Source organism: Delphinapterus leucas, chromosome 7, assembly GCF_059928025.1.
Source record: "Delphinapterus leucas isolate spDelLeu-1000000601 "Yukka" chromosome 7, BTC_Dleu_Yukka2, whole genome shotgun sequence".
NCBI classification, from domain to species: Eukaryota; Metazoa; Chordata; class Mammalia; order Artiodactyla; family Monodontidae; genus Delphinapterus; species Delphinapterus leucas.
This window is the reverse complement of record NC_143135.1, coordinates 5745388-5759820: the sequence shown is the minus strand read 5'-3', so window position 1 is coordinate 5759820 and position 14433 is coordinate 5745388. Positions and strand designations below refer to the sequence as shown.

Here is a 14433-nt window from a genome sequence, read left to right as displayed (position 1 = left end):
CGTGAGGTGTGATGTTGGGAGACAGCCCAGCTTTGTCGCCAGACCTGGGTTCAAACTCAGAGCTCTGCCTCTTGCTAGCTGTGGATCTTAGACAAGAGCTTAAACCTCCCTGGGCCTCAAGTGTCCCATCTGTAAACCAGGGCTAACACTTCCCACCTGCTAGGGGACAGTGCCTCCACTCGGTTGGCAATCCATTAATGGGCGCTGTTACTATTAGGAAATGTTCAGTGAAACTCTAAAGCATGACGCATATCAGGAGTGTCATTAGAGTGATTATCCCCATAGCAACCAAGGCCAAAAGCCTCTGTCTGACTCTCAGCTCCCTCCACCCCTGGTCTGACCCCACCTGCCTCCCAGCCTTGCCACCCAAAGCCTGATGACAGCAGTAGTGGAGAGACTAGGGGATGACGAGGCTGACAGCTGATCGCTGGGGGATGGGGTCCCTCCCCACCACTCCTTGGGGCGGGGAGTCCTGATCAGTGGCTACACACCCAGCCTGGTGCCAGGTCACTGCCCAGCCCTTTGGTGGTTTTGGGGAGGAAGGGGCCTAAAGGTCGGGGATGTCCTGGGGCACTCCCTCCATCCAGGTGAGGCTTCATTCAGCCTGCTGACTGTGGCCCTGGGTGAGCCTGGAATGGGAGTCAGGGGTCTGGGCTCTGCCTCTGTGCAGTAGGGGCCGTGACTCTTGCCCTGGCTGCCTCTTTGGGCCACAGTGAGGTTTAAAGGGGGCTGAGGGTGGTTTTTCACCTGCCTGGCTTGGAACTCCATGAGGAATGATGTCATGACCTGTGTGGGGAAGGGTGTGAAACTCCAAAACTTCTGCCCTCTGTTTGTCTGAGCTTCAGTGAAAACAGTCCAAGATCTGGGGGCCCTTGTGCCCATTTTTTAAATACATGTTTTGACTCTGTCTACTAACAGGGGTGGGAGGTCAGGTGACAGTGAGTTTCCGGTTCAATTCTGTCTTTATTCCTGGTGTCCAAAGTGCTTCACTCTCCAGGCCCTAATTAACCCTCAGCCTCACCCCCTGCACCAACTCCCCAAACCAACCTCACCATCATCACAGGGAAGAACCACACCATGCCCCCCAACCCCCGGCAAAGGATCCCCCCCTCCCCCTTGCCTCCATACCTTGCACGTGCTGTTGCCTCCGTTTAGAACACTTTATCCTTCCACTGTCTGTGTCTCACTTTTTCCTGCAGACACTGGCCCCTTTTCTCAGAAGGGTTTCCTGACCACCCCCAACCCCGGTGAGGAGCCCCTCTTCCCGACTCCCGTCCGCTGCCTGTCCCCCCCAACTGTTGTAGCTCTTATCACAGTGATGTCCTGCCTGTCTCCCATTCTAGGCCGTGGGAGACTTTGACTTCAACGGTTCAGGGTCCCCAGGTCCGTGGGCACAGGGAGCCATCAGTGTTGGTTAAATTATAAGAATCACTCACACATGGCATCACCAACCACGTACCAGACCCTACTCTAAGCGCTTGACAGATGGAAGGTTCCATCGGTTTCTCCAGACCATGACCGAGGCAGAGGTGAGACGCGCCTGTAGTGAGACTTCCTGGTGCTGGCTGGGGGAGGGTAGGCCCAGCTGGCAGTGCCAGTGACTAACGCATAAAGGCCTGCCAGATCACCCCCTTCCCACCTGCCCTGAAACACCTGTAGGGAGGCCGTGGTGTGGAGGGCTTCTCCAGAGCCCTGGGGAAATGCACATTCATTCATTCACTCATTCATTCATCCATCAAAAGTCACCAGCTCCTGCTGGGTGCCCCGCCTAGGCTGGGCACCAGGTACCCACCCAGTCCCTGTCCCCAGAAAGCTAGTGGGCCAGCAGGGCTGACCCCCACCTCCCTTCTCCAGGGGAAGGGGGCCAGGACGCTCCTCTTTCCCTGTCCACACCATCACTGCCCAGCTACGTGTCTGCTCCCCATCAGACCAGGGTGCGCTCCTGAGGACGGAGGCCGAGTCTCGGTGCCCACTCCTGTGACCTAGCGCCCCACACAGAGGTGTGTCTTCCTCGGGCCGCCTGGGACTTGGGACCTGGGACGCGAGGGGCAGGGCCGAGCCGGCGCCAGGCCACGGAATCCGCCCGGCCCCTCACCTGAGCCGCCAGCCGCCGCCCGCACTTCCTCGACCCGCCCCGACCCGCCCCTTCCACATTCCTGCCCCGCCGGCCCCGAGGCCGCCGCTCCGCTGCGCCTGGCCCTTCCTCCGCTGCCCCGCGATGAAGGCGGCCCAGGCCTCAGGCGAGGAGGCGCCGCCCGGCGCGCGGTCCGTCAAGGTGGTCCTGGTGGGCGACGGCGGCTGCGGGAAGACGTCGCTGCTGATGGTCTTCGCTGAGGGCGCCTTCCCCGAGGTGAGTGCCGGCCCCTCGGGCTCAACGGGGCGCCGCGGCCTGGGTGCATCCTTCCCCACCCCGGGAGGGAAGTGCGCCCGTTCTGCCTCCCCGCAGAGCGTGGGGTCGAAGGCAGTTCTCACTTTGCCCGCGGGAGTGACATCGGCCGTCAAGTGCCAAGAATGCCACCTACCCGGGGGAGGTGTCCCGGGGACTGACTTAGGCAGCCTGGGGAACATAGCGGGTCCTAAGAGAGCACTTGGTGGCACAGCATGGCTAAGTGGGACAGACAGCCTTGGCTTCGAATCACGGCTTTGCGACTTACAGCTGTGCGCCCTGGGGCAAGCCGCTTACCCTCTCTGTGCCTGTTTCCTTAACTGCTTAATAGGAATAACCGTGGTGCCCACCTCCCAGGGTCGCAGTGATGAGAGAGTTCATACAGGTCAGGGGCTCAGCTCTGAGCTGCAACAGGAAGGACTCACTGAAAAGTGGCCAGCGTTTTTCTTGGGAGACATCGTGTCTTCCCCCAGCTCTTGCCCCTACAGTGGATGTCCCGTGGGCTCAGCCTTGGAGAGTAAGAGCACACCAGCCGCTCAGACAGCTGGGTTAGCACCTCAGTCTCCTCCAACAAACTTTGGGGCCCTCAGTACTTTGCTCAGCCTCTGTGAGCCTCCGACCCCTCACTCGACCTCGCCAGGTGGAGAGATCCGAGAGTGGTGGTGAGGTGGAAGATAAGGCTGAGAGATGGCCCCGAGTACCTGGCATGTCCTTGACGCCTGAGCATGTGGACTGTCACTCCTTCACCGACATGCCTACTGCCTGTCCAAGCGGACTCACCGGTACCAGGACGGGCTGGACACACCCACCCACCGTGCCCCACTCAGCCCAGTTCCCCTGGGAGTCCACGCGTGGGTCTGCTTCCAACATCACGTCCCCCTGCCTGCTGATCCCAGCCCCCGCCAAAGCCCTGGGGCAGTACAGCACTGGGGGGTTGGATGCAGGAGGCAGGAGCAGCTGGGCCTGCTAACCCAGAGTCAGCCTTTCTTTCCACTATGGCAGCATCGAGCCGACTCTTGCTTTGTCGTTTTTGGAGCTGATGTCACATCCTTTGGCCAGTCACATTTTTTTTAGCCGGGGGGAGGGATGTGTTTCCAGGCCCCCAGATGCTGCCTGTTAGAACCCAACAATCATGGCAGTGTGGGGGGCACCACAGAGTGCCACAGAGAGGCTAGGCCAGCCGGGGCCCAGAAGCAATGCTGGGAGGGGTGGTCGCTCACCACCACTGCCCTGGGCTCTGAGATGGCCTTGAGAGTGAGACCCATCCCAATTGCAGAGAGGTTACAGTGCGGAAATGGGCATCTCACAGTTGATGGACAGTGTGTGTTTTTCACAATTTTTTTAAAAATTAATTAATTAATTAATTTTTTTTTTTGGCTGCGTTGGGTCTTTGCTGCTGCACGCAGGCTTTCTCTAGTTGCAGCGAGTGGGGGCTACTCTTCGTTGTGGTGCGCGGGCTTCTCCTGGCGGTGGCTTCTCTTGTTGCGGAGCACGGGCTCTAGGCGCACGGGCTTCAGTAGTTGTGGCTCGCGGGCTCTAGAGCGCAGGCTCGGTAGTTGTGGCGCACGGGCTTAGTTGCTCCGCGGCATGTGGGATTTTCCTGGACCAGGGCTCGAAACTGTGTCCCCTGCATTGGCAGGCGGATTCTTAACCACTCCACCACCAGGGAAGTCCAGACAGTGCATGGTGAAGGACACTCTGAAGGGAAAGGGAGAAGAACATGCCTGTCACCAGAGGGCTGGACCTGCCTTGTCTAGGTTCCTCTCCTGTTTGGGGACCCTGATTTCCTGGGACCTGTCTGCCTCCAGGCACAAGAGACACCTCTCCATTTATTTATTTATTTATTTATTTATCTGGGCACGCCCCGGCACAGAAAGCACAGGGTCCTAACCACTGGACCGCCAGGGAATTCCCAAGAGACCTCTTCATTTAAAAGAAACACAAGGTTTGAGAGCTGGCAAGGCCTTCATTTTACAGATGGGAAAACTGAGGCCAGAGAGAAGAGTCTTGCCTCAGGGCACAGGGCCCCACAGTGTCCCCCCATCTGTGGTCCCCCCACCCAGCCCTGAGCAAGGGAGCAAGGCCTGGGCACCCAAGATGCAGGCGGTCCAGCACGCCCCTTGGTGCAAAGGGCTTGTGTCGTGGCAGGGTTTTGAAAACCTTCTCCCCTGTTGCTCAGACCCCATCTGTAAAAGCTCCCCCTCTTTATTCCTGCACTTGTGTAAAAGCCCATCCTGCTTCCATTCATCCAGTCTTTGTGGAGACAGGGTGAGCTCAGGCTCAGCAGGCCTGGGGTGGAGGGGCCTCTGGCCTGGGTGACCTCCCCCTGGGGCCAGGCAGGGCAGGTAAGAGAGACAGAAACAGGGGCATCCTGGTTGGATTGTGAAAGGTTGAGAGGCAAAGGAGGGGCCCCCAAAAGCTAGGAGCTCCCCAGGGCAGGCAATGAGTCTTTATTAGTTGCTCCCGGGTGTCCAGAATCGGATCCAGAGAGGGTGCTCATGAATGAATGAATGAATGAATGAGTAAGTGAGTGAATGAAAAAACATAGGTTAGTGTCATTGCAGGAGGAGGGGACGGCAGGAAGGAAGGCTCAGAAATGGGACAGTCTGGACGAGGACAGAGATAAAAATAACAGTCCCGGCATGTGTAGAGTGCTTATTTTCTACCAGGCCCTGTGCTCAGAGCTCCACGTGAAGCGCCTCCTTGAATCCTTTCAGCAACGTGCTGCGCTGGGGGCTTTAATAGACCCACTTTTTAGGCGCAGAGGAGGCCAGGGAGGCTCAGTGCCTTGGGAGGGTGCACAGCTACAGAGTGGCAGCTCTAGGCCTCCACCCACCAGCCGACTCTCCCCCAGAAACTACTCCACTCTGCTCCAAGCTACTCCAAAGAGCGGCAGTGCCGCGGGCACTCCTGGACTCTGGCCTGGGCACTGTGACCACCGGCTTCAGATGCCGCCTTCTCAGCTGCCCCCTTGACCCCTTCTTCCTCAGAGCTACACCCCCACGGCATTCGAGCAGCTCACCGTGAATCTGCACGTGAGGGGCAAACCCGTGCACCTCCACATCTGGGACACAGCAGGTGGGTGCCAGGCTGGGGGAGGGACAGAGTGGGAGGAACACAGCAGGTGGGTGCCAGGCTGGGGTGGGGGGCAGAGTGGGAGGAAGGGACCCACTCCCTTCCTTCTGAACCGGGGAGGCCAACCAGTCTCCAGGGGACAGGTGTTGGCCAGGATTAGGGCCCCCGGGAGCCTGAACCCTCCACGCTTCGGCATCTGTGTCTGCTGCTTCCCCAGCCCAGAGCAGCCCACCATGTCCTGGAGGTGAGTCGGAGCTCTTAGCTCTGAAGGGGTGGACTGTTCCTGGCCTCCTGAGCGGTCCACCCTGGCTTTAGCTTCTGTAAGGTCTGTTTGAACGTGACCTCTGCCCTCTAGCCTCCTGACCTAGCCCACAAGAGGGTTCAGAGTCAAATCTACATCAGAGCTCAAAGCTAAACTCCGGGAATCCCAGAAGCCCCCTTACCTTGGTTGGGCTGTGATATCTCTGCCCAGGTCCCGCCTGCCTCTTTCTCCTCATGCCCCATCCCCGCCCCAAGTCGAGGACAAAGCAGGCTTCTGAGTGATGGCCTCAGACATCCCCCACTCCTTCCAGAACAGGGCTCTCTCAGCAGTGGTCTCGCCCAGGCCAGGGCTGGTACGTCCCACAGGCCAGCCAGGGGAACACAGCCCCGAGGGGGACGTTCACGTGTTGGATCCTGAGGCACAGGTCTAGGCCCTGATCCAGACCATCCCCATCCACACCCGCCCCTGGTCTTGGTTGGGGTGACCTCCCTGATGCTGGGGAGGTGCTGACAATGGGCAGGAAATCTGGAGGGAGTGACCACCCCTATTCTACCCAGGGCAAGTCGGCTACGACCGCCTGCGGCCCCTGTTCTACCCTGACGCCAGCGTCCTGCTCCTCTGCTTTGACGTCACCAGCCCACACAGCTTTGACAACATCTCTAACCGGGTGGGTACAGCGGGTGGGGGGGCAGACAGGCACAGCCCCATAGCCGGGCCACTCTGCTCCACCCCTACCCTTGACCCAGCAGACTGTCAGAGCTCGGCAGGCCCTGGATGGCATCGGGTCCAGTGCCTTTGGCATAAATATGGGGAAACTGAGGCCTGGAGAGACTTAGTCAGGGTCCCCCAGGGATTTGGTGGCAGGGTCTGGACTGGCCCTCTGACTCCCGGTCCAGTGCTCCTTGTCTGGCCCATACTGCAGACTCAGAACGCTGTGGCTCTTTCTACCGTGACCCTGCCTGAAGATGCTGGGCGACCCAGAGGCCCCCGCATCTCCCCAGCCTGGGCCTGCCCAAGGTCACACGAGCCATCAGTTTCCAGCAGCCCTCAGCCTCCATCATTGTGACTGCTGGCTCCCAGCGGCCTCCCAGGATGTCCCCCAGTTATCTCAGAGGTTCCCGAGGCTGCACACAGGTGTCAGGGAAACGGTCCCTTGAGTTCCTCTGCTCCTACCCAGCAGCCACAGCCCCGCCCCCACTGCTGCCAGGGCCTCCATGCGCGCGTGAACGGCGTGCTCCAGGGTTCCTCAGAACACAGCCAGTGACAGCATTAGTAACCATAACCACAACGATGATGGCAGCATTTATCGAGAACTTACTGTGTGCCAGGTACTGTTGTAGGCACCAAGGACCAGGCAAGTGGTGGGTTGGGACCGGGGTGCCAGCAGAGGCGGTGGTGAGAGGCCAGCGGATCTGTTCGGAAGGCAGAACCGAACCGTCAGCGTTTGCAGATGGATTGGACATGGGTGGGAGAGAGACATTTGATCAGAGCACCTGGAAGGTGGACTTGCCATTTCCCAAGATGAGAAGGAGCAAGCTTGGGGCAGGGGGAGGTGGGTGATGGAGGCCCATTGGGCATCCCAGTGGAGGGTCAGGCAGGCAGGCAGAAGTCTGAGGCTGCAGTTCCTGGGAGGGGGCAGGGCTGGGCAGATCCATTTAGGAGTTGCTGGTGGGGAAGAGCTGTGGACTGGGCGTGGGGGAGAGGGGGGCTGTCACCTGGAGACCTGGGGTCAACCAGGAGAGCGCGGCCCTGGGGTGAAGCGCAGACCAGGTTTCAGAAGAGGGAGTGATCGCTGATGTCAGGGCTCAGGTAGGATGAGGTCTGAGGATTCCCTGTTGCGTTTAGCAAAGTGGAGTCGGGGAGGAGACCCTTTTCAAGGGCAGTTCTGTGGAGGGGAGGACTTGCTGGGACCGCACACCGGCCCCATCTGGCTCCAGAAGCCAGACGGTTTGATGTCAATTTTTCCTGAAACTGAGCAGGCGTGCGCTGCTGGAGATCTAAAGCCTGGATTCCAGGCTCCCAGGTTATAGTCCAGACTGAAATAACCAGGCCCTGGAGGCTCACATTCCAAAGAGCGGCTGACACGGGACAGGAGTGCCCCCTCCAACAGGCAAACAGCTGCCGCAACCATGTTGTGAGCTGCTTTAATTTTAAAGCCTCACTGATTTCTTTATATATTTTACCCTGTTGGGGAGACGGTCATGGGACCCCTTACCTTGCAGAGGTAGGATTCTAGCGCAGGTGGGAACCGGGCTCTGGGTGCCACCCCCTGGGTTCAAATTCTGCCACTTCCAGTTGTGTGACCAAGGGCAAGTTATATAACGTCCCTGAGCCTCAGTTAGTGCATCGGTGCAATGGGATTGATGATAGAACTTGCTTCATAGGGACTTGGGGGGTTAATGTGTTCATTACATGTAAAGTCTTAGCCTGGCACGGAGTAGTTCTCCCTAAACTGGCTTTGTTGATTATTGTTGTGGGAGTCTACCTGGAGGGCAGGAGAGCGGCCCACTCCCTTGATGGCTCACACACACACCCCCTCCCCACCTCCCTCCCCACAGTGGTACCCGGAGGTGAATCACTTCTGCAAGGAGGTGCCCATCATCGTCGTGGGCTGCAAGACTGACCTGCGCAAGGACAAGTTGCTGGTGAAGAAGCTGCGGAAAAATAGGTTGGAACCTGTGACCTACCACAGGGTAGGAAACCCAGCCCAGGGCACGGGGGTAGGGGTGCCAGGAGAGGAAACCCCTGGGGTAATGCTGTTCCGGCCCAGCCTCTCAGCAGCACCAGACATCTGGCACCCGCAGGGTGTGGGTCAGGGTAGGGGTTGGTTTGGAGGCAGTCATGGTCACGAACTGCCGGGCTTGGAAGTTTCCAGCTGTGGGATGGAGAGTGAGTGAGTGTGGTGCACATCAGATCCTGCCTACCCGCTTCACAGCCGGGGGGGACCCCCAGGCCTCCAGTCCACAGGCCCCTCTCTGCAGCATGCCTGGGTCAGGCCGGGAAGTTAATTAGTTGATGCCTCGAGAGGCAGAGACCCAGCCGGGAACTGAGGCAGGAAACCCGATGAAGCCATCGATGGGCTTGGTCAGGCCAGGGGACAGGAGCTGTGGGTGTCCTAGGAAGACGCACCTAGGATGGCCAAGGGGGCTGGGGGTTGGCTGGACGTGAGGCCCCAGCGGCACCCACCTGACGGCGGCCCCGTCCGCTCTCCCTGTTAGGGCCAGGAGATGGCACGGGCCGTGGGCGCCGTGGCCTACCTCGAGTGCTCGGCTCTGCTCCAGGAGAACGTCCACACCATCTTCCAGGAGGCGGCCAAGGTGGCCCTCAGCAGCCACCGTCGCAACTTCTGGAGGCGGATTACCCAGAGCTGTTGTGTGGTGACTTGATGGGCTGAGGCGCTCCTTCCCTGACCACACCAGCGGCACAGGAAGGAGCTGGGCGCTGACCTGGCCAATTGGCTGGGCTGGACCCAGTCCCCAGGCTGTGACCACCGAACCGTACCCCAAACAGATGGGCACCACCGAGGCCGGGCCCCTGACTCTGGCACTGGTATCCCTGGACTGGAGAGAAACCCCTCTGAGGCCTGAGGAAGGGGGTTCCCGGGCTCACCAGCCCTGTGGAGGGCTAGGCCTGGAGACCCCTGGAATCACTCCCAGCTCCCAGCCCTGGACTACACATCCTGGAGCGGCCTGTGCAGCCTGGCGCCACCTCGTGGGTGTTCCCGGGCCTGCACCTTCAGGACCCGGTGGTGCTAGGACCCTCCAGACAGAACTCACACCCTGCCCCGTCCCCCTTCGCCCTGCCCATCCCAGTGGTAACTGTAACACTAAAATGACATCACTTTTCAGTTGCGTCATGCCTCTTGTTTCGAAATGCCTTTACACACACGTTCCATGGTGGATAAGAGCACACCCCACGTAGGCACTGGACCCAGTGTAACTACCTTGGATCCAAATCCGGCTTTATCACTTTAGAACCCTGGGCAAGTTACTGGAATTCTCTGGGCCTCTCGTCTGTGAAATGGGACCAATCACAGATGACCTCATGGAGCTTTGGGATGAGGAAGAGCATCATGAGACACCTGCGAAGAACATAGCAGGTGCCTGGCACACAGTAAGTGCTCACAAAAGATTCACAGGTGTCACTTTTATTTATGATAAATACAATAGACAATATTCTATAGATGTATGTAATATGACTGATAAAATGGATAGTCAGGGTTCTGCAGGAAAATAGAGCCAATAGGCTCTATGTATACAGAGAGAGATTTCAAGGAATTGGTCCCCGCGATTGTGGAGGCTGGCAAGTCTGAAACCTGTAGGGCAGGCTGGAGGTCGATGTTGCAGTCTTTTTTAAAAAAAAATATTTATTTACTTAGGCTGTGCCGGGTCTTAGTTGCGGCATGTGGGATCTTCGTTGCAGGATGTGGACTTCTTAGTAGCGGCATGCGTGCGGGATCCAGTTTCCCGACCAGGGATCGAACCCGGGCCCCCTGCATTAGGAGCGCAGAGTCTTAGCCACTGGACCACCAGGGAAGTCCCAATGTTGTAGTCTTGAGTCTGAATTCTGCAGGGCAGCAGGCTGGAAATTCAGACAGGGATTCCGTATTACTGACTTGAAGCAGAATTCCTTCTTCCTTGGGAAAACTCAGTCTTCTTTTAAGGCCTTCAACTGATTGGATGAGGTCCACCCACACAGAACCAGCCACTAACACCCACCCCCTCAGTTTCATTAGGAAACAGCTCCAGGGGTGGGACCACTTCCTCCAGGTGAGGGCTCATGGCTCAGGTTACAGAGCTGAGCTGAGGCAGAGGAAGTGATGTTAGGGACCTGCTCAGAAAACCCCACCTGGATTACAGGCTCCACTCCAGTGTTTTAATATAAGCTGCTCAGGGGTGGGAAACAACTTTTCCTGGCCTAGATTTCTAGCCTGGTTGCTCCTTCCCCAAGCACACCCCATGCCCAGAATGTTCTTCCCTCTTCTCCCCCTGCCTGCCCTCCCCAGCCCAGTGAGCTAAGCCCAGTTCACACATCTCCTCTAATTTCCCCAAATGTGAGTCCCTGGAACCCTTGATAGTTATCTGGCTATAGGAAGCTTTTCACACTGACTTCTTGCACCAGACCTGGGCTTCCCTTGAAGTCAGGCTCTTTGTCTCCCTCATCTCTTTGTTCCCAGACCCTAGTTGGGGATGTGGCTTGGCCTCTTGGCATTGCAGAGAGGCAGAGTGTTCCGTCTCTCGAGTCAGTAGCAGATCTGGGTTCGAATCCTAGTCCTGCCACTTTCCAGAGCCATGTGACTTTATGAGAGCCACACTCTTTGAGCCTCAACATGCTATCTGGCAAATGTAGGTAATCATGCCCGTCCTAGAGTGTTGCTGTGAGGGTAAAGTGACAAACTGCTTGTCAGGTGCCTAGCACAGTGCCAGGAATAAAGGAGGTGTGCAGGAAACACGGGCTGGATTGCATGGAGTAGAGCTGTACTGGACAGTGTATCCTATACGGGAGGGCAAGGTACTGAACCAGATGTCAGGAGACCTGAGCGCTGGCTCAGACTCCTTCCCTGAGACAACCAGGGACTCCATCATCCGTGCCTTCAACAGCCTGGTGTCCAAGGAGCTCCCTGATGTGCCCAAAACACCATGACAAGAACTAGGGGTATTATACAGGGAACCCACAGTTTGTGCCCTCAAAGCCAGATCTGTTTGCAATGCCACAGAGGAGGGGTCCTAACCCCAGCATGCAGGGGTGGTTGGGAAGCTACCAGGAGAGAAAAGGCACTTCCCTGAAAAGAGAGACAGCCCGGTGAGCCTGGGGGGTAATGAGTGCCACTGAGAGTCTCGTCGAATGTTGTGTGAGGTTTTGCCAGGCAGACGAGACAAGAGGCTCAGGCCAAGGAGGGCTGAGAGTATTAACTAGAAGGTGATGGAGTGGTGGGCTTGGTTCTGGAGAGTGTCAGTCTACTCACCTGATAAACAGGAGGAATAAATTCTGCCTTGTTGCCTCTTATCTCTCAGCAGGGTTAAGAATATCAAGAATGAGATGATTAGATAGATAAATAAATAGGTGTGATGGCCAGATTTAAATGTTGGGACTTCCCAGGAATTCCCTGGTGGTCCAGTGGTTAGGACTCGGTGCTTTCACTGCCTTGGCCCCAGGTTTGCTGGTCAGGGAACTAAGATCCCACAAGCCGTGCAGCGCAGCCAAAAAAAAAAAAAAAAAAATTTAAATGTCAACTTGATGAGGCTACAGTGCCCAGTTGTTTGGTCAACTGCCAGTTGAGATGTTGTGAAGGTATTTTTTTGATATGATTACCATTTTAAAAAGATATTTATTTATTTGGCTGCACCGGGTCTTAGTTGCAGCTTGCCAGCTCCTTAGTTGCGGCATGTGGGCTCCTTAGTTGTGGCATGTGAACTCTTAGTTGCAGCATGCATGTGGGATCTAGTTCCCTGACCACGGATTGAACCTGGGCCCCCTGCATTGGGAGCGCAGAGTCTTATCCACTGCGCCACCCGGGAAGTCCCGATTACTTTTATTTTTATTTAGTTAAAATAAAATAAATATGGCTGCGTTGGGTCTTCGTTGCTGTGCGTGGGCTTTCTCTAGTTGCTGGGAGCGGGAGCTACTCTTCTTTGCAGTACGTGGGCTTCTCCTTGCGGTGGCTCTCCCGCTGCAGAGCAGGGGCTCCAGGTGTGCAGGCCTCAGCAGTTGTGGCACACAGGCCGAGTTGCTCCGCAGCATGTGGGATCCTTCTGGACCAGGGATCAAACATGTGTCCCCTGCATTGGCAGGCGGACTCCTAACCACTGCGCCACCAGGGAAGCCCCCGATTACTTTTAAATTTGTAGCCTTTGAGTAAAGCAGATTACTTTGTATAATGTGTGTGGGCCTCATCCAATGAGGTGAATGCCTTCAAGCACTGCACTGAGGTTTCCGGAAGAAGAGGGTCACGTGGCCAGAAGGAGGACTGAAGTTCAACTCTGGCCATGGCTGTACTTCACCCAGGACACGGTTTGGGAGGTCAAGGTCTGGGAACAACTGCTGTCTGTGAGCAGCGGGGAAGCAGGATGGGGGTCAAGGAGGTGGAAGGATCCACAGGTGTGAGAGGTGGAGAAGGGGGGCTTCTGGGGCCACTGCACAGAGGGGGAAGTGGGCAGGGGCCTGCTCTGATGGGGGCCGCTGGAGAGGAGAGTGCCTGCAGGGGAGCAGTTGAGGCAGGAACTCACATCTTTACTTTCTCTCCAGCCACACCTCCCCCCGCCCCCCACCCTTGGCTGCTCTCTTTTACGTTCTCGGAGAGCTCATCAACTTTTGATGTGATCCTGTCTCCCATTGAATTGCCAACTCCTTGAGAGCACGGACTGTGTTTGTTGGAATCCCCTGTGCCTCAAACAGTGCCTCGCATGGAAGAAGCACTAAAGAAATACGTGATGAACAAATGGACGAGTGCCGCGAGGCAATGCCCCACTTCAGGCTGTCAGCCGCGCCTGCCTGGACCACCTCAAAGGTCTCCCAGCCTCCAGGCTCTTGGCCTCCTTCATCCTCACCATCAGCAATCTTCCAAAGCACAGATCCAGTCACGTCACCTTGAGCCTTCTGCAGCCCCCCTGTCCAGAGGAGGTCTAACTTCGCCAGGTGGAGACCTGGGAGGTCTCTCACATCTGGCTGAAGCCCACCTTCCTCACCTTACGCCTAGGACACCTGCCACTCCAGCCACACCCAGGGTAGCTGGACCAGCCTCCAAGTCTCTGCTCTGGCTGTTTCCCCACCTCGGCCTGCCCTTCCTCCCAGTCACTGCTTGTTCAAACCCCCCTCCACCCCCAGATCCTTCGGTGCCCAGCTCAGACACCACCTTGTCCAGGAAGCCTGTGGCTCTGCTGGCTTCCTCACTCCTACATCACCACACACACATGAACCCACCTGCACACCAGAGCGTTTACTGTCTTTGCATGGGGCCCTTGGCTAAGGAACTGGGCCTTTGTTCCCGTGCTGTGGGAAAGGCCAGTTTGGATTCCTTAAGATGACACATCTGGTGACAAGACCAGGCAGGGTGGCCAGGAGGGCAGCTGCAGACACCCAGACATGAGAAACAGGCCACCACAAGTCAAGGCCGGGTGACTTCTGGGCTGGGAAGCGGTGGCTGCAGAGAGGGTGGACTGCGTGTGGGAAGGGTGGGGACACTGAGAGTGAGGGAAGAGTGCAGGCCTCACCCCTGCGTGCGTGAGAAGGCGAGCCCCTTCCTGAGACACCTGCTCTGGGAGAGGTGGGAACCACTCGGTGGCTGGTTTCCAGCTTCAGGCCCCCAGCCATCCCGGCCACCGCACAGCTGTCCCAGGTGTCACGGGAGGGCAGGGTGAGTGGCAGCACTTGGAGATGCCCAGCTGAGGAGCCGCTTTCAGTTCCTCACAACCGGCCTGGCAGGGCGGCGTGGCCAGACGAGTGGGAGCCTGGGGAAGGTGCAGCCCGGAGGCCAGCTGGGGCCAAGAGCCACAAACCAGTGTCTTCATTTCTTCACACCGCCTCCGCCCAGCCTTGAGGGTGTCTGCCAGGAAGGCAAGGGGTAGGGGAGGGGACCCCAAGTCATCTTCCCCAGGACGGGCCACTCCCTGGCATCCTTGCGCAGGGAGGGTGGGGCACACTATCTGTGAGTCACGAAGCTTTCCTCTCCCCTCTGCCCAGACAGCACCCTGGGCCCCGCGTCTGGGTGTGG

General features: G+C 57.6%; 1 protein-coding gene and 1 non-coding gene across 4 annotated transcripts; one reads left to right on the top strand and one right to left on the bottom strand.

The window, feature by feature from the left end:
- Nucleotides 1-2140: 2140 nt before the first annotated feature.
- On the top strand, nucleotides 2141-9884 carry RHOD (ras homolog family member D). Of its 3 annotated transcripts, none has more exons than XM_089914430.1 (5): nucleotides 2141-2350; nucleotides 5377-5464; nucleotides 6281-6390; nucleotides 8282-8416; nucleotides 9698-9884. In XM_089914430.1, exons 1-5 carry the CDS (start codon nucleotides 2219-2221, stop codon nucleotides 9740-9742), a joined length of 510 nt encoding a protein of 169 aa, XP_089770556.1. In that variant the 5' UTR covers nucleotides 2141-2218; the 3' UTR covers nucleotides 9743-9884. The 3 variants fall into 3 exon arrangements, with proteins under 3 accessions (XP_089770556.1, XP_030619301.1, XP_030619298.1); XM_030763441.2 differs by lacking the exon at nucleotides 9698-9884 and adding an exon at nucleotides 8942-9570 and having other exon boundaries at nucleotides 2142-2350; nucleotides 8282-8391; XM_030763438.2 differs by lacking the exon at nucleotides 9698-9884 and adding an exon at nucleotides 8942-9570 and having other exon boundaries at nucleotides 2142-2350.
- Nucleotides 9885-10185: 301 nt separating this feature from the next.
- TRNAR-CCU (transfer RNA arginine (anticodon CCU)) lies at nucleotides 10186-10258 on the bottom strand. The gene has a single exon. It is a non-coding gene; the product is annotated as a tRNA-Arg (tRNA).
- Nucleotides 10259-14433: the final 4175 nt, after the last annotated feature.

Excerpts from the sequence above, each read along its gene's own strand:
- RHOD (XM_030763438.2), top strand. The coding sequence starts at position 2,219 with ATGAAGGCGGCCCAGGCCTCAGGCGAGGAGGCGCCGCCCGGCGCGCGG. Across the intron at positions 6,391-8,281 it reads TTGACAACATCTCTAACCGG|TGGTACCCGGAGGTGAATCA; the intron begins GTGGGTACAGCG and ends CCCTCCCCACAG. Across the intron at positions 8,417-8,941 it reads AACCTGTGACCTACCACAGG|GGCCAGGAGATGGCACGGGC; the intron begins GTAGGAAACCCA and ends TCTCCCTGTTAG.